At 40.6% G+C, this 18,536-nt stretch overlaps 1 protein-coding gene across 1 annotated transcript in view; it reads right to left on the reverse strand.

Annotated features, from left to right (window-relative positions):
• TAPT1 (transmembrane anterior posterior transformation 1) overlaps nucleotides 1-18,536 on the reverse strand; it is a 43,487-nt gene that overhangs the window by 3,752 nt on the left and 21,199 nt on the right. Inside the window, exons 3-11 of the mRNA XM_023515334.1 lie at nucleotides 13,824-13,986; nucleotides 12,528-12,663; nucleotides 11,144-11,241; nucleotides 10,886-10,955; nucleotides 8,889-8,969; nucleotides 6,458-6,567; nucleotides 4,762-4,821; nucleotides 4,069-4,137; nucleotides 431-507 (exon numbers count right to left, since the gene is read on the reverse strand). Of these exons, the coding sequence (XP_023371102.1) occupies nucleotides 431-507; nucleotides 4,069-4,137; nucleotides 4,762-4,821; nucleotides 6,458-6,567; nucleotides 8,889-8,969; nucleotides 10,886-10,955; nucleotides 11,144-11,241; nucleotides 12,528-12,663; nucleotides 13,824-13,986 (864 nt within the window). The remainder of the gene's footprint in view (nucleotides 1-430; nucleotides 508-4,068; nucleotides 4,138-4,761; nucleotides 4,822-6,457; nucleotides 6,568-8,888; nucleotides 8,970-10,885; nucleotides 10,956-11,143; nucleotides 11,242-12,527; nucleotides 12,664-13,823; nucleotides 13,987-18,536) is intronic.

The raw sequence follows: 18,536 nt of genomic DNA on the forward strand, positions 1-18,536 counted from the left end.
GCCAGCACACCGCAGATGGAGCTCCGCTCACCACAGGCAGAGAAGCTGCCCACATGTATAACCTCAGGCCTAGGGTGTGCTAAGCAATTAAACGTGGCAAACACACTAGAGGGTCAAAGACGTTTTTAACTATGGAAAAATGTTTGATTGCAATGGCAGACTTTTCTTCGTCAAAGAAAATATGGGTGAAACCTAAGTCTTAGTCAAAAAGGGCTTGAAGCAAAAGAATTCACCAAACCTGAAAATGAAATCTGAAGGACTATGAATCCCCCTGCCCCACAGCTCTGCAGTCAGTCCAGTCACAAATACACGTGCAGGGATGAGCTTTACAGGGGCGGCGTGAGGGCCCGAGCGTGACTGGGTGCTGCTGACCTCCGTTACATCTTACGTTTATACTTTATAACCAAAACATATTCAAGAATCATCTTACCCAAAATAGAAGAGTATGACACAGGCATAAGACAGGATTCCTTGCACTTTAATTGAGCTTGTTACAACTCTGATGAGCTAGCCAGAAAAAACCAAAACAACAAAACACACAAACAGAACACACAACCACAGAGTTGTTAGTTAATTTTAAATAAAAGATTTTTCCATGCTGATTTTAGCATTTTATGTACACAACTGTGGCCTTTGTCTAAATCCAAGAAACAGCGTACTGGTGAAACCTTCTGTGGTAGATTTGGGTTTGTCCAGGGAGATCCAGGATGCCTGTGCCTCAGGTCAGACACTATACCTAGTTAGTGAATGGCACAACTTACACCCAAAGATTCACATCAGCTGATTTTTATAATAAAAACATTATTCTGTGAAGTGTAAATGACTTCATCTTGCTACATGTGCCTCACCAGAGCTAGAACCACGTGGTGGCCCTTATTCCTGCTTTCCTCCCTGTCCTTTGCTTGCGATTCCTTTAAGAACCCCTAATAACTCTCAGGCAGCGCAGAGAACAAGGAACCTTAGGGGGGTTGTACTGTTTAGACAAACTAAACACTAGTAAAAGCTTAAATTAAAGGTCAGAAAATTTCTGTCTCTTTTGGATGGTTATATTTGAACATCTATTTTCTTATTTAATTCACAGAAATATAGGAGTAATAGCATAAGCCTTGGAAATCTGCTGAATAAATCTGGTGGGACCAGACAAAGGACCATGTTTACATGTTATGGCACAGCAGCTGTTCCCGTACATTAAGGTCTAGGGAAGTGAAGCAGGGACAAGTGGCCTTATCTAGTGATGTCAACCTAGCAAATGTTCAGGAGCATCTACTAGGGTGTCTTAAATATAGTACACATTTAAAAATGCTTTTAATAAAGGAATAATAGTGAGGAGGTAGGGCAACAGGTGGCCATCTGCTCAGTGAGAGCTCACTACGAGAAAACCGAGCACGGACGCCCTTAGCTGCGTCAGCGTCTCTAACAGGCAGAGGATTACTGCACAGACGTTTGAACAGAAGTTACTATGGCTCGGGGATTTTAGTCGTTAAAGGCAAACAAATGATCACATTTTAGGCCTAAATGACTTCACTTTTATCTAGCATATTAGGTAACTTTTGAGATATATGTACAAAGTCTAACTTCCATGAGCCTTAATATACGATTTCTTTTCCTTTTTTTGAATGTGTAACACTTAGAAGAAAACAGTGCCATCTTGTGCCTTAAAGAATCAATTAGGCATAGAGGCCTTGGTATACTCCTCAAGGCTCCCAATTGTCTGCCAACGCTACGGCCCCACGCTGAAGCTCTGTGAGGAGAGGGCTGCAGAAGAAAACCCGCCAGATCTTGGTCGAACCGTGCAATCACTTTCCAGTACACAGAAAGTTTGCTGGAAGTGTCTTGTCGATCAATCAGTAATTACACATAAATCTTTCGGTACAGTGACCATAAAACGCTCTTTAAAGAATAAAGACTGGGGGAAATTTTAAAATACTAGATTGAAAAATTCATGCTAAATGTAAATTAAGTTTTCTGACAAATAAATGACTAGATAAATCAAGTATGATTTGGCAAAGCATGGCCATATTTAAGACCAACTGTTTAACCAAACTTTTTTTATTTTTTTGAGACAGAGTCTCACATTGTCACCTTCAGTAGAATGCTGTGGTGTCACACAGCTCACAGTCACCTCCAACTCTTGGGCTCAAGCAATTCTCTTGCCTCAGCCTCCCAAGTAGCTGGGACGACAGGCGCCTGGCACAGCACCCCACCCGGCTACTTTTAGAGACGGAGTCTCGCTCTGGCTCAGGCTGGTCTCAAATCTGTGAGCTCAGGCAATCCACCCAGCCTCCCAGAAACCAATCTTAAAAAAAAAAAAAAATCCATCAGGCAATCTAGATTTATCCTCTCATTTGTATGTGTCATATTTCCAACAGTAGGAAAAGGAATGTAGAAAAATTTAATACTCTATTTTATCAACCTTTTAAACCTGTAACAACAATTTTATTCTTAAAGTCCTCCACTTAATAAACATGCTACGGATATAACTGAAAAATGTTTAGGATGTGGTTATCTGGAAATTTAACATGAAACCCATTTATAATTTATCATCTAAAAAAGTAAGGGAAGCTGCTCTAAAATAAGCTGGTCTGACCTCGGACATCTGGACCCGTCTCAAGTGATCTGCATGAGCCTGCATCTATAGGACGCTCCATGTCCTTTGGCAAGACTGATGGTTGTGTTTGTTTTGATGTGAATAGGTGGTCGAGAAAAAACACAATCAAATACAAGTGCAAGAAGCAACTTTTCTTAATTAGCATTAGTGCAGCCCAGCGTGGCTAGTAACTATCTGCAAGGCTGTTCTGAACAAAACTCATTAAATATTCAAAATTGAATTTTTGGGGATTGATTTAATAAATTTTAGTATTATTTTTACTTAAAAAATCTAATATATCTCCTGAATATAAAATAGTAGAAATTTTCATAGTAAAAACTTTGGAAAAATTTTTAAAAAGTAATAAAGAAAGTAGTAATTACAGGCTCGGTGCCTGTAGCTCAAGCAGCTAAGGCACCAGCCACATATACCAGAGCTGGTGGGGTTGAATCCAGCCCAAGCCTGCCAAACAACAACAACTACAACCAAAAAATAGCCGGGCGTTGTGGCGGGTGCCTGTAGTCCCAGCTACTTGGGAGGCTGAGGAAAGAGAATCACTTAAGCCAGGAGTTGGAGGTGGCTGAGAGCTCTGACGCCATAGCACTCTACGCAGGGTGACAGCTTGAGGTAAAGAAAAAAAAAGTAGTAATTACAATGGAAACCTAATTGTCTTCATTTAAATGTACTATAAGTTATATAACCTATTTTGTTTCCAAATTTTTACTACTATAAATGCCACTACAGTACATAGTGTTGCCCATAAATCATTATGTGCCTTATAGCTATTTCTGTAGAATAAATTCCTAGAACTGGAATGAGCCTATCAAAGCATGAAACTGTCAAACTGACTTTTAGAAGTGCTGGATCCACTTATTTTCCACCAATATGCATTACAGTGGCCATGACAATGCCACTTTCAAGAATTTCCATTAAAAAAAACCCTTTGCCAAATGAGTAAGAAAAAAATAAATAAAAGGGCAGCACCTATGGCTCAGTGCGTAGGGCCCTGGCCCTATATACCAAGGGTGGTAGATTTGAACCCAACCCCGGCCAAATTGCAACGAAAAATAGCCAGGCATTGTGGCAGGTGCCTGTGGTCCCAGCTTCTTGGGAGGCTGAAGCAAGAGAATCGCTTAAGCCCAAAAGCTGGAGGTTGCTGTGAGCTGTGACGCCACAATACTCTACTGAGGGCGACATAGTGAGACTTTGTCTCTAAAGAAAAATAAATTAATAAAAAATTTTTAAAAAATAAGCTTTTACAAAAGCTGTTTAAGTAAAACAGTTTAAAATCATTTAACTGTTGGATGGCTCAACATTCAAAAGGATATTACTGTAATTTAAAACTGAATTTTATTTCAAGTTATTTACCTTTAATTTCTCATATTAAGTCCTTTTTAAACAATCTTATTGACAATCCATCTGTTAATGTTCTACAATAATGGCTATCTCATTATCAAAAATGTTAAGAGAGTAGAACTTACTAAAACAGCTAGTGGAAGAGGAATAAAGCCCATTCTCCGTGCTACTGAGTCACTGTAATCCGTATACGCCTGAACAAAGAGAGAACAAGATTCCGATTAGTGGGATTTAAACAGCATTTAAAAAGTAAAATTCACTGGTTACCAGCAAGTGTCCTAAACTGGTGAGGGTCTGAGCAGAAGAGAACCCGGCACCATAATACAATTTAGTAAAATGACACAGAAATGCAAACATTCATAAGGACTTTTAAACACCAAGCTGAGTAACTCTTTCAGTGCTGCAAACATCATCCAGGGTGTCCAACCTGCGGGGGGGTGGGGGGGGCATGGACACTATCTGAGGGCTGCTGTGCTTATTTGTGGCGCCAGAGATTGTAGAAAGGATGCACAGACCTTTTTTTGCTCACTGACTTTTGTTAGCATTTATGTATTTGTTCATTTATTTAATTTCTCATTATTATTTTCAGTGTTTGGGTATTTAATGTGTAGCCCCAAATAACTCCTCTTCCAATGTGCAGTAGAAAAAAGGTTGGACACCCCTATGTTAAGTATGATTATTAACTTGTAAATGTTTAATGTTGAGACTAGAGGTAAGCGGGAAATTTAAGTTCACGTAGCTTCTCCTTAACTAGTATTTCATGCTGAATCAAGCCACTGTTACATTAATTTCTGACTTGACTTTGATATAAGGCTTACATTTTTCTGTCGGCTGCTAACAAGGTCAAAAGCAAGACTGGCTCGATACTCACTATACACCTAAAGACAAATAAGAATGAAATATTAGGTAATATAGTTCAAATATATCACATGAAAACATTTACTTTGTAGATAAAAATGTTTAATATTAACCAGGAATAAGCACTAACGATCAGACGACATCTGGGTCTCGTTTCCCTATTTGTTTTCCAACAGCAAGAGTGAAACAACCCCAGTTCCCTCAACTGTGAACATTTATTGGGCTTTTAAAGGTTGTTCTTCAAAATGAAATAAATATTCAGTGATTATGATACTAAGGGTTTAGAATTTGGGGGATGGTGACTATTCTATATAGTGTAATACACAGAAAGTAATTTTTTAAATTTTAAATTAAGAGTTTAAAAAATGATTATTACTGTATATCTAACCATAAGGAGGCCTTCTTGGAAAAATGGATGCTAAAAAAAGATACATAACTACTATGTTAGGGAGTGCAGTGGATGTCAAGGCACTTACAAATTGTCATTTCCACCAAAAATTACACAAGTATCTGAATCAAGCCCGTTAATTTTGACTTCAGATGCTGAGAAAAATGATCCTGTGAAAGGGAATCTTTCTGGGCTGGGAAGCCAGGAAGGTAAATGGGGCTTTACGAAAAGCACAGCATTGTATTTCCTTTAGGTACTAAAGCGTTCAGGAAACCCACAGTCAAATCATCCATTGTAGCTGTTGCAACTGCTTTCTATTTTAAACCACTGCCTTTTGAGGTAAAACAAGACTAAGGCTATTATTAAAAGTACAACCCAGTAAAATCTAGAAAACTGCTGAACAGATAAATTCATTGAGACTGAGCTGAAAATGAGGACTGCACTAGGAAACTCTTTTATTTATATACCATGGGCCTATAGACACACATACCTATTTCTGGAAATACTACACAGTATTTGGTTACAAAATAAATCTCTTAAAGTTTCATGAAATGCTTTTAGTAGAAAGGTACTTATTTTCTAGAATGTATCAGGAACCTATTCATAATTACAGAAACAAACCAATATTTAAATGTTCTTAAAACCTAGGCAGAGAGAAAAGTTTTATAGTCTAACTTTTAAAATACAAACGATGTGATTTTAAAACCTTTTAAGTGAGCATATTATGATAGTATTAGCAGATTGTAATGATTTTGGGTTAGTGATGCTCTGACCTCAACTACTGGTTGGTCTATACTTCCACTAAAAGTATGGAACTAGGATTACTTACTATTCAAATAAAATACTTTCAGTAGCATAATCATTTTTAGAAGCTAAAATTACAATTCTAACTTTATTTTCTTGAGACAGAGTGTCACTATGTCACCCTCAGTAGAGTGACATAGCGTCACAGCTCACAGAAACTTCAAACTCTTGGGCTTAAGCAATTCTCTTGCTTCAGCCTCCTGAGTAGTTATAGGCACCCACCATAATGCCCGGGTATTTTTTGGTTGCAGTTGTCATTGCTGTTTAACAGGCCTGGGCTGGGCTTGAACCTGCCAGCCTTGGTATATGTGCCTGGCTCCCTACTCACTGAGCTATGGGCACCGAAACTACAATTCTAACTTTAAAGTATTAAAATTTATTATCTTTGTTAACTACAGTAAACTTATTCCACAACTTTATAATATTAGGAAGTAAACACTGAATTGTGTTATCAAAATACATACATCTGCAGTGATGTCATTGAACTTGGTAATAAAGGCATGTTTTACAATATCCACAGCAATTTCTGATGCAATTACCATACAGACATCTGGAAACAATACCCAGAGATGATCTGTAAAGAATGGAAAAAAGACAAACAATTAAATCTCCTAATGTGAACAGAATTCATTTCCTAAGCTACCAAAGAAACCTAAAAACTCTACACAGGAAAATTATATTTTCAATAAGTAATGCTACAAAACCAGTGTTCAATTAAGTATAACCTGTGTCAAAACAGCAATACTGTATCAAGTTAATGGGTACTTCATTCAAAAAATATTTGGCCATTATCTTCTACGTGCCCAGCACAGCTTAACGTGCAGGCCACTGGTGAGCACGGCCCTGCCTCTCAGAAGCGTCCCTGTCTACGCATCCACCTAGCTACGTACCCGAGGGAGGAGGCTAAGCAGGTTCCTTAGAAAATCCTCTAACTCCATAGCTGTCTCAACCCGACAGTACAGATGCCCTGTTGCCAACTGAGTAATATTCTCCCTTCTTGATCACAGTAATTTAAAGACACTGATCCAGCACTTACTTCACTGTCATTTAGACATTAAATTTGCTCACATTTATTAAAATGTCAATTCAGTATGAAGTACCTGAAGAAAAAACACCCACAGATAACCTCCTAAGACACTGAGGAAGAGTGTAAGTGTGAGGGAGAGCGCAGGAAAACACTGGTTAGAACTGCTGACGAGGACCTGAGCAACGCAAGCCGCTGGCAGCTGGGCTCTGCTGCGGACGGTGCGGGCAGCTTCTGGGAGTCTGGTGCACGCCAGATTTTAGACACTAGGGACCTCATCTAATGAGAAGGCCTGCCGCTAACTGCAAGATGATCCTGGGCAAATTTCTTTCGTTTTTTTGAATCTGTAACACTGGCAAAAGACAAGTTTCTATCTAAATTCACGTTTCCTCATCCATAAAATAAGGACAATAAAAGTGTCTACACTTCATTATAATGAGAATTAAATGAGGTAATGGGGGCACAGCAACCTGCCTGGCACACAGAATGGGGGTTCCCAACGATCTGTCTGGGAACTGAGGGCAAGCTGCATGAATAGCATTTGGGTTTTTCATTTTCCTTCTTTTTTTAAACGAGGAAACTAAAAAAAAAACAAAAAACAAAACAAAACCGAAAGAAGAGTGAGAACAAGGAATCCTCCACAAAGCAGGTGCACCTCTTATCCTACCATCTGCCGAAGTCCTGATAAAGGAGACTGCAGACAACTCGCTGAAGACACAGTGTAACTGAAAGTACGACTTCAAACACCTACGTGCTGGGAGGCTTAGGGATCATCAGCCCCTTGGTTTAACAGCCCTGCTTTGAGGGAGCCGATCCCACGCAGCATTTGCCAGGGACAGCCACTTCATGGACACCCTGTTAGCTGACTTAGTTACAAACACACCACCATTCACCAGGAGAATCCAGATGTGTGTGGGGGGAGAGGCTTTCCCACACACACTTCCCCAAGTCAAGAAGCCTTGGCTCCTTTCACATTACAACTCAAGCCAGTCAGTCAGATATCATTTGATCTTATGGTTTCTGTAACAAAATATTGATCTTATGGTTTCTGTAACAAAATAAGACCTGAAAATACATTTCTAACATCATATATATTATTTTATGTCTGTTTCTTATTTGCAACAAGTACTTAAAAATTAGTAGTGAATTAAAATAAAGAAATAAGAAGTTCCTGAATGCCTACTCATTGAGAATAAATGAAAAGACATGGTCTTGCTTAACGTGTTTTGTTGGGTGATTTCACCATGTGGGAACAAGATAGAGTATGCTTACACTGTGGTACCCCCAGGTACCTCAGGGCATAGCCTACTACACACAGAGCTATAGGGTACGGCCTCTTGCTCCTAGGCTACAAACCTAACTAGCACATCACCACACCGAATACTGCAGGCGACTATAACACAATGGCAAACACTTGTGTACACAAATGTGCCTAAAGATAGAAGAGGTGACGCGTTGTGTGACATGATGTTAGAATAGCCACAGCCTGCGCTCAAGCGATTCTCGTGCCTCAGCCTCCCAAGCAGCTGGGACTATAGGTGCCACCACAATGCTGGGCTAATTTTAGAGACCAGGTCTTCCTCTGGCTCAGCTGATCTTGAACCTGTGAGCTCACCCACCTCAGCCTCCTGGAGAGCCAGGATTACAGGCGTGAGCCACTGCGCCCGGCTCTCCATTATCATCTTACAGACCCTGTCTTACATGCAGTCTGTCACTGACTCAGAAACACTGTCAGTTTTTCCAATCCCTAAACAGTGGAACAGTTAATGGTTTTTGAAATTTTCTGTAATACTCATTTTATGCCATGTAAAAGGATAATTTTGGTTTAAGATTAAAGGTATAAGGTACTTTATCTGATAAGAGTGAGTTACCTGGGTTCCAAGAAAACTGTTCCATGTTTCTTAGACATACTATCAGCAAAAGCACATAATTTGTGAATCGTTCCTTAATATCTGAAAAAAAATTCAACAAATTTAATAAAAGCAAATGACTGAACTCCTGCTAAAGGCAAGTGTACACGTTTCATTTTTGAGCTGTTACTTTCTCCTAGAGTCTAAGATATCAGGTAATCAAGAAATAAAATAAAAATCTGTCTGTCTGCAGTAAGCATGGCAGGTCCACAGGGCGGCTGTGACAGGTACACTCACACCATCACTGCCTGACAGAGTCAGTTAATCCACATCTTCCTTAACTTCTGACTCTGCAGCCTACGGCAGCCAGGCTGGGGGTGTGTGCTGACACCCCACTGAGGCTGGGGGTGTGTGCTGACACCCCACTGAGGCTGGGGGTGTGTGCTGATACCCCACTGAGGCTGGGGGTGTGTGCTGATACCCCACTAAGGCTTTGCTCTGCACTCCCTTCATGGTTTCTCCCCAGCAATGCTGTGCACTTTTTTATGGGCTTACTGGCTATTTTCAGATTTTCCTTTGCAAATGTCTATTCAAGCCTTTTCCTGTTTTTAAATTGGACTCTGTCTTCCTTTTTGATTGGTAGTTACAAGTCCAGGAAATAACAATGAAACAAAAACCACCTGTCAGCACGTGCACCTCAAATCTTTCTCTTAGTTGTGTCCCCTGCCCTTCATTTCCTCAATGCTTTTTACAAGGGTAAGTTTTAAATTCAGGAGAAGTACAGTTTCACTCCTTTTATGCTTTGTGCTTCTTGTGTGGTCTCTAAACGGTCTGTCCGTATCAAAGCTGCAAATCTCTTTTCCTTTATTTTGTTCTAGGAGTTTTATAATTTTGGAACTGTTTAGGGCCATGAACCACTATCTGTTGATTTTTGGGGTAGGGGAGGGGTCAGAGTTTTGTTTTTTTTTAACCTTTATCCAGAAACTCCAACATTACATACTGGTACGTAATACTTCTTACTGAATTTTGTCTCAGAAAATATAATTTTGGATAAAAATGTTATTTATGTAAGCATGCAATATTTCTAAAATAAGCCTCAGTTTTAATTTCCACTATGGCGGACAGTGACAGACATAACCCATAAAACAAAAGCCTCCGGCACTGTCACCATTCTGCTGATGTAAACGGGGCCTATGACCCAAAAGTCTGAGAAGTGCTGCTCTAGCTGAGCTGTGTGCTCTTGTCTAACACCGGCCCCCGCCCAGCCCCCACCTCCACCCCAGGAACCTCCCCACCAAGGACATTAATGACCACGTGAGGTTCCTTTAGTCGTCCCCTCCCCTACACCCGCCTGGACACATGCTAAGCACTGCAGCTTTTTCACAACTGGTGCAAACATCACCACGGTAGCAAAGGTAAACGGCAAGCCTCTTCACATTCTGATGAAACAGTTTTGAGTTGGGACTCCCTGGAAGATCTCAGGGACCTCTCTGGAGGAACCAAGGACCACCCTCTGAGATCCACCACATACATCGCTCTGAATGTCATAACTGTGTGAGATGGTGTCTTCAGGCATAATTTTGTGCCTTCACATTTCTCAGAATTAGAAAGGAGTGGCGAGGTATAACTGGAAAAGCTGAGAACTTAACAGACAACCTGAGATTTATGGTCTTAATTCTCTTCTCAGTACTTATGCGAGTGACCACGGTAATCAAATTACTTTCTGTGTTTCAGTTTCCACATCTATAAAATGGAATAGTATCACCTGCTTCAGAGGAAGTTGTGGATTAATTATTACCTTCTCTAAGTATGGTATGTCGCTATACAAATGTTCTTAAGTTTTCATTTCAAATATAGTGAAATTATAATTAACCAAAGATGAAGGGGAAAGCTGGTAAGACGCTGACAGTGTAAGAGAAAGCACTGCTTAAGTCTAAGAAACTGTCGCCCACAGGAACGTGACATGAGGATTTCAAAGTGAGTTCCCAGAGCCGCAAAGAGAATCTGATTGTACTTACCACTGTTTGACATTTGAAAGAGGTTGTTCTTTTCAAACTTCTTGAAAACACTTCCTTTAATTTCAACGAACTGCAACCATAAACAGAAATATCATTTTTATCATTATAAACATTTTCAAACTGGACTTGCTACATACAAAACTTCCTGGAGAATCAATAACATGCAGAACATTGCTGATTCAGAAGATTATCTGATGCAGAACATTGCTGCTAAAGTGCCCACATAACCTCAAAAATGCAAAATAAATCTCCACTTACATTATTAGACATCATGATGGTAAGCAGCGACTTGTTGTGTGAGTTAAAAGCTACGTTGAGAGTTGTAGCTTGAACCATTATAAGAATTGCATGCAAAACTAACAGTATGTCAAGGAAAAACCTGAAGTTTGTTTTCCTATTATTATTATTAATAGATAATACTACTTTCAAATACTCAAGTGAATAATAGGGAAAAAATGCCTCTGCTTTCCAAATCAGGTCTTACAGAAATGCTTTATTATCTCCATGGCTTCCCTATGCGCTGTCGTTGACATAAATTTGACAGAGTAAGATACATATAAACCCTACGAAACAAATAAAAGCAGAAGTGAACCTCCAGGCATCTGTTTATTTAGACTGCATCCTTCACAACAGGACTGTTTTGTTCTTTCTGTATCTCTGGCACTTGGCACAGTGTTCAGGAAACAGACTCTCAAAAAAGTGTGCCAAATAAATGGAATAGATTATGGTAGATTGTGAAAGAAGAGACTTCAAAATATACATTTGCAATTAATATAATTTACATATTAGAAAAGAACACAAGATAAAAAGTTTGGAAGTAGTTTTCTTCTCTGGTTCTTCAGGGGACATGGAATGTAAGATAGTAAGAAATAGCTGATAATTAAGATTCTTTTTTCCTACACCATTTTGAAGCTATCCCTAAGCTGCAGAATTATATTCATGTTACATACTGAATAATTAACTTATATCTAAGAATGATTCAACTGTCTTATTCCATTAAAACTGAAACAACATTTTACCTTCATAAATATCTTCCCACTTAGTCCCAGAACTTCCCAAATACTAACCCAATTTCTTCCAAATATCACTCTTATATAGACAGCAAGGAAAAAAATACATCATATTCCTGTGAATGAGTCCTGACTCCACATAGAGCTTCGGAGTGGGTACGCGTGTGTGTGCAAATACACACAAACACACACACCCACACAGAGGTATATATGGGCACACACGCATACACATTGTTTATAAAGTACTTACTCTCCAAAAGAGAAGCTTTAAGCCAGGAACACACATACACCTTCACAAAAACTCCTCCCAACCAGTTCACATTTTACTTCTATACGTTTTTAGCCCAAGGATATAATAAAAAATTCATGGATTTAAAGATAACTGCATTATAAAACCTTTCCTTACAATCAGTTACACCGAGAATAGGACAGTTTTGTAGTGGCACAAAGGGTCATGTATACATGAGGTTCTCTAATTTATAATTACTATTTCATCTCAAAGAAAGCAGCTACTTCATATTAATCATCAGATACAGCCATACGTGTATCTTTAAATCTGTGAATCAGCTAACCAAACAGTCAGGTAGAATACGCATTGACCACTGAAATTTCCAATAAGTCGGAAAGGATACAGACATAGAGAACAGCCATGAAGAAGTGAGGAATCACCCCGATGTGGGCTCTTTTTCTTTCTTTGGGCTCTGTTGCTGTCCAATAGAGAGCATCTAAAATATCTTGTCCAAATGATGAAAACAGGCGATCAGCTACCTAAAGAAATTATTGGAAACGTGCTTCTTAATATTGCATTTAAATATATTACTAAAATTCAAATGCAACTCAAACACTGAAGATTTTATTTATTTATTTATTGGAGACAAAGATTTTATTTATTTATTTGTCACTTTGTCACCTTGGGTAGAGTGCCGTAGCGTCACAGGTCATAGCAACCTCAAACTCTCAGGCTCCAGTGAGAGTTATCCTGCCTCAGCCTCCCAAGCAGCTGGAATTACAGACACCCACCACAATGCCGGGCTATTTTTAGAGACAGGGTCTTACTCTTGTTCAGGCTGACCTTGAACCTCTGAGCTCAGGCAATCGACCTGCCTCGGCCTCTCACAGTACTAGGATTATAGGCATGAGGACTTGATGATGATGATTTTGTTTTAGCAGGTCGGGGCCAGGCTTGAACCCACCAGCTCCGGAGCATATGGGCTGTCACTCTAACCACTGAACTATGGGCATCCACCCTGATTTTAGGACGTTAAACTTAAATTCCTTACGACAAATATGACAGCTGTCCAGGAAGTACCCAGCCTTGTACCATAAGCTACACTGAGCAATAACAATGGCTGGACACTTTGGAGACAGCCCTTGTGTATCACTTGACCCGTTCTACCTGATATTTATAAATAATGGTACCGGTATTTTGAGGCTTATGACATGGAATATAATATGCACATCTGCTTCCTAAAGACATTTTAAAGTAATGATCTCTTGGAATACAGTATAATGAAAAAAAAAGAGAAAAGGAGGCCATCGTATTATTTAGATTCAGCTGGAATGCCACGTCCTGAGACAGCCTTTCCCAGACCGCCTGTGGCCCCTACAGTCTCTACTTGGTTACTCTGCTCTTCCCACTGCAGTATCATTTTCTAGTGTCATCTTGTCGGCCATATCTCACCTGCCATGAGAACAGCTTGTTTAATTGTGGTTCTTCAGGGTCTAAGGTTGTGCTTGGCACCCACTGGGAAGTGCAGATTAAGTATCTGGTGAATGAATACAGCTCCCATTCAGGGGGATGCTCACTGCAGGCCCCACACTGTGCTAAAGCCCTGCTCTGTATGTGTACTTCATCCTCGCAATCCCCCATCTGCACTGGGGGACAGTTTTGTGCGGGTCCAGGTGAGAGAAGGGCAAGCGGGCCTCACCTCGAGCATGTTGTAGATGATGTAGAGCTTGATGACGGACTGACCCCTGATCAGGTGGTACATCATGGAGTAGTCGACGTAGTGCATCATAAAGTAGCAGATCACCAGGATGACGCCCTTCAGAATGTCGCACACCTGGGCAGGCTGCAGCAAACGCCTGTCCCTGAAACATGCAGGAAGCAATGCAATTAGGAGCTTTATGTCGGTGGAGTGCTACTTAGTACAGCCTCCATGGGAACAGTGTGGAGATTCTCAAAGAACAGCAGGTCTACCATGTGATCCAGCAATCCCACTGCTGGGGGTCTACCCCAAAGAAAGAAAGCGTTACATCCAAGAGACACCTGGGACTCTATGTTCTTCACAGCACGATTCACAATTGCAAAGACATGGGATCAACCAAGTGCCCACCAACTAAGGAATAAAGAAAATGAGGCCACACACACCAGGGACTATTAGCCATAGAAAGGGATGAAATAATGTCTTTGCAATAACCTGAGTGGGAACTGGCGGCCATTACCCTAAGTGAAGTAATGCAGGAATAGAAAACCAAGTAACGCATAGGCTCCCTTCTACGTGGAAGCTGAGCTATGGGTATGAAGAGGCGGAGTGGGGCCTCAGGGAGGGGAGGGTGAGAAGGGGGTCAGAGAAGAAATCCTATCAACGAAACCTACACTAAAAACACAGACATCACCACATGTAATTCGTCCATATAAATCCCAAACGCTCTTACATCACTAAATCTATTAAAATGTTTTAATCACTAAATCTAAATCTAAAAAAATCTAAAAAAATGTTTTACCTTCTATGTTGTCAAAATAAATAATCTTTACTAGACATACACTGACATATAGGTAAAAATGAGAATTCGGTTGATCTTTTAAAAACTTCAAGAAAAGTTATATTAAATGACTGTTGAACAGTGTGGAATTTTCTCAGTAAGAATATAAAGCTACCAAGTAAGAATTACTGTTAGAAGTTGGTGATCTTAGCAAGTAGCCCCAGAGGCCAGTGGGTATAGCAGAGGACTTTGGTGATGATGACACAGCCTGTAACTCGATCACGAAGCCTGCAGCCTGCTGGACTCCCCTTTCCACACGACGGTACGCTCTACGCAGGCTGCTCTGCACCTTCAATTTGTTATTTCACAGCCTAACAGTCCCTATCAGTTCATCAGGAACTCATATCTTTATGGCAGCATAGTGTTCCACTAGGAGGATGAACCATATTTATTTAAAATACCACAGATAGATTTCCAGCTCTTTGTGATTATTAAAATAAGCCATGATGCAATGTACATGTCAGGTCTCATCCAAGAAAATGTATCTCTAGGATGTTCCTAAAATTGGAATTTCAAGGTTACATCACTCGACATTTTGACAGAAACTGCTAAACTCCCTCTGTGGGGTGTGTGACAATTACAGCCTCACCAGCAATGTCACCAGCAACCTGTAGCCTAGTGCATTCAATACACTGTTAGATCAACTTCAGATCTGTGCCAATGTCACTAGTGAAAAACAGTACACAGTATAGTTTCAATGTCCGTGTCTGTTGTTAGGAAACCGAACATCTGTGTCATATAGAGAGGGTGTCAAAAAATGGATACGTGTTTTAAGAAAAAAAATTGTATTAAAATTGTAATATTCAAGTCACATCTGACTCTGCAATTTAAAGAGATACAAGAGGCAATATACATCATAACACATATTATCAGTGTATACTGAGTATTACAATTTTAATATGTTTTTTCCTTTCTTGAACTGTATATACTTTTTTGGCCTCCTTTGTATTTACCAGCTATTTGTATTTTCGTGTGACTTTTCTCTTCCTATCTTTTTTGTACTGGTTTACAGGATAGCATTTATATTACAGAATTAATCCACTATGATTTGAATTAAAGTTTTTTTTTTTCACAATTAGTATGAGCAGAAAAACCATCCTCTACTTCTGAGATCTGAGTATAAAGACCTAACCCTAAACTGTGAAAGGACACGTCTTAACAAAACAAGGGAAAAATACACTGAAAGAGGAGTTTAGGATTTCAAACTCTGTGACAAGCCCAGGAAAGCAGCTTCTTCTCTACCTAACGCAGGCTGATTTCTCAAGACACAAAATGCTCAGTTTCCTGTTTGGGCAGCTTTTATGCAAAATGCAATCAATAAAATGGCCAAGCACTTTATTCAAGAGCTGCAGAATCTCTTCCTTGCCACCATCTGTGACGATATTCTGATCACAGCGCAGAGGGTGAGCTCGCTCTGACTGGCCACTTGTGGGGGGCACTCCTTGGCTACCTGCTCTCTGGAGCTCTTGTCTAAGCTTTGTCTACTTTAAGGTCAGGAGCTCTTTTCTTTCAAAGATCCCTGCAGAGTTCAACAAGGACTCTTGTCAGTCTCCAAACTGTAGCTGCAACGCTGCTTTACAAGATCATGAGATGGGATTCCAGTGCCGGAAGCAGCTGTCACAGAGCCACACCCTTGCTGTCTACAAGGTCCACCAGACTGCACACTGTTTTCAGTTGGGTATGAATTTGGTTGATCTGGTTACAGAGAGAGCATGAGCAACGCAGAATCCTGAGGAGGGGCAACTTCCGTGAAGACTGGGCCCAGGAAGGGCTAATGGTGGCTGGAAATACACGGGGTTGAGCCAAGGATCCTAAACGGAAGACAGGTGGGAATGTGTGTAAGCCATGCCATGTGAGACAGGTACGGAAAACCAAGTGAAATTATTCAGGACAGTGGAAGCGAGGACAAAACTCATCAGCAGCCATCACTATTCCTGTCCCCGGCTTCCTTTTCTCCAGCTATGCTGCTCTTCCTCCCAGGCAGACTCCGGCCTTTGTCTCCTTGTGGAACCCACAGTGGTCTTCATCTTCCACCTCCGAAATCCCAGCCCAGAGTACAGATTCCTGGCAAGGCTACCTGACTATCAAGGTGACTTCCTGTCTCCATCACCACAAGACTAAAAATGGACCAGCTATGCCATCTGTGGAGGGTTGGCTTGACCGTTTAAACACCCATCGAATCCAGACACTGAGAAGAGGCGGCGTTGTGAACGTTCTTGAGCTCTGAGCCCATGTGTGCTGCCTGCACCTAACGGCAGGGACAGACGGCGGGGCCTCAGCTCAGAGGTTGTACCACCCACTCTGCAAGTGTGGGCACAGCTCAGCATATACTGAAAAATCGCACGTCACCAGTCACCACGATCCTTTGTATTTAAGAACTATGGGTCATGTTTTATGAATTAAAGAAAACGTAGGAACTAAAAGTAGGGGAGTTATTAATTAATCTGCCCTAAGTATCAAAATGACTGATTATTAATTAAAGTAGAAAACTATACTTAGAGCTTTCAATACTAGATGGCATCTACTTAGATGATATCAGCCGAAGCGCTTTTATTTATGAGACAAAGGCTTTTTGGGTAATACTTAATGTGTCTCTTTACAAGTGTATTTACAACAAACAAATAATGCATTACTGTATCAATGACGGTATATTTTATTTAATACACGAATACACGTCATTGTTAGAAATTAGATCTACCAAACATCAGAAATTCATATCCTAAAATAATATCACACTTTTGAACCAAGAAGTTAAAATTCAAAAGTTCAGAATAAACTATTTTAGTTTTGTCCTATCTAGGATTAGACCAGATTATACAAACAAGAAAAGTTGTGGAACTACCTCATGTAACAATTCAGTCACAGGGCAGCAGGTACTGTTCCCGGCACTCTGCGCGATTCAGATCAGTACTCACAATGGCCCTGAGTGGAAGGCTCTGTTCCCACCCTGATTTCACAGAGGAGCCGCCAACATGCCTGTTCCAGGCAGCTGTTACCATGGGACAGAGAAGGGATCAGTACTGTAGCCGTCTGGCTCCAGAAAGCAGGCTCTTCACAACCAACTACATTCTAGACTTTTAAAAAAGGAACAGCTATTGCTTCTTTGCCTTTTAGTGTAAAAAAAGAACTTATAAGTGTCAGGAATCAATAACTCAGAAACTTTTATCTTTCAGTAAAGTTTAAAACAGGAAAAATTATCATGGTACTGTGATCTCATTTGGAAAAATTACTAGACTGAAAAACAAATATCCATCATTTTGTTATTTCTAAAAATGTATAAAACAGGACTATACCTGGTCCATATGAAAATTTTGAGACAGACCGTGTTATGTTCCATTATTTTACTTCCAAGAAACACAGTCGACATTGTCTTTCTTTTTTTTTGTTTTTTGGGGTTTTTTTGTTTGTTTAATAAGCCTGGGCCAGGTTCGAACCCGTCAGCTCTGGTGCACAGGGCTGGTGCCCTAACCACTGAGCTGGGGCACCAGCCGACAGTGTCCTTTCTGAGTCACCTGTCCAGGTTTCAACCTGCTCAGCTTATCAGTATTGCTGGGAGGCGTCACTGTTACCATCTGTGGCCCTCAGGTGTGTCGGCCCTGGAGCTGGCCGAGGGCACTGCCACGTGAGGATCTGCTGGGATTTCAAGGTGGATTAGACAAGTCTCTAAGCCTTGGGGTATTCACGTGCAAGGGGCTCTGGGGGAGCTAATTCCTTCCTGAGTGACAACTTTTTGGTGGTTTTAAGAATTTAGAAGAGACTGAACTTCACTGAAAGACAAGGAGAGGGGTGGGGCCCGGCAACTGCAGTGGCTGAGGAAACGCTGCTGTGAGAACACTCCAGTGACATTCAGGACACTGAGGCAGCACTGCAGACGG

Source organism: Otolemur garnettii, unplaced genomic scaffold (genome assembly GCF_000181295.1).
Source record: "Otolemur garnettii isolate 467f Iridium unplaced genomic scaffold, OtoGar3 scaffold00069, whole genome shotgun sequence".
Classification (NCBI taxonomy): Eukaryota; Metazoa; Chordata; class Mammalia; order Primates; family Galagidae; genus Otolemur; species Otolemur garnettii.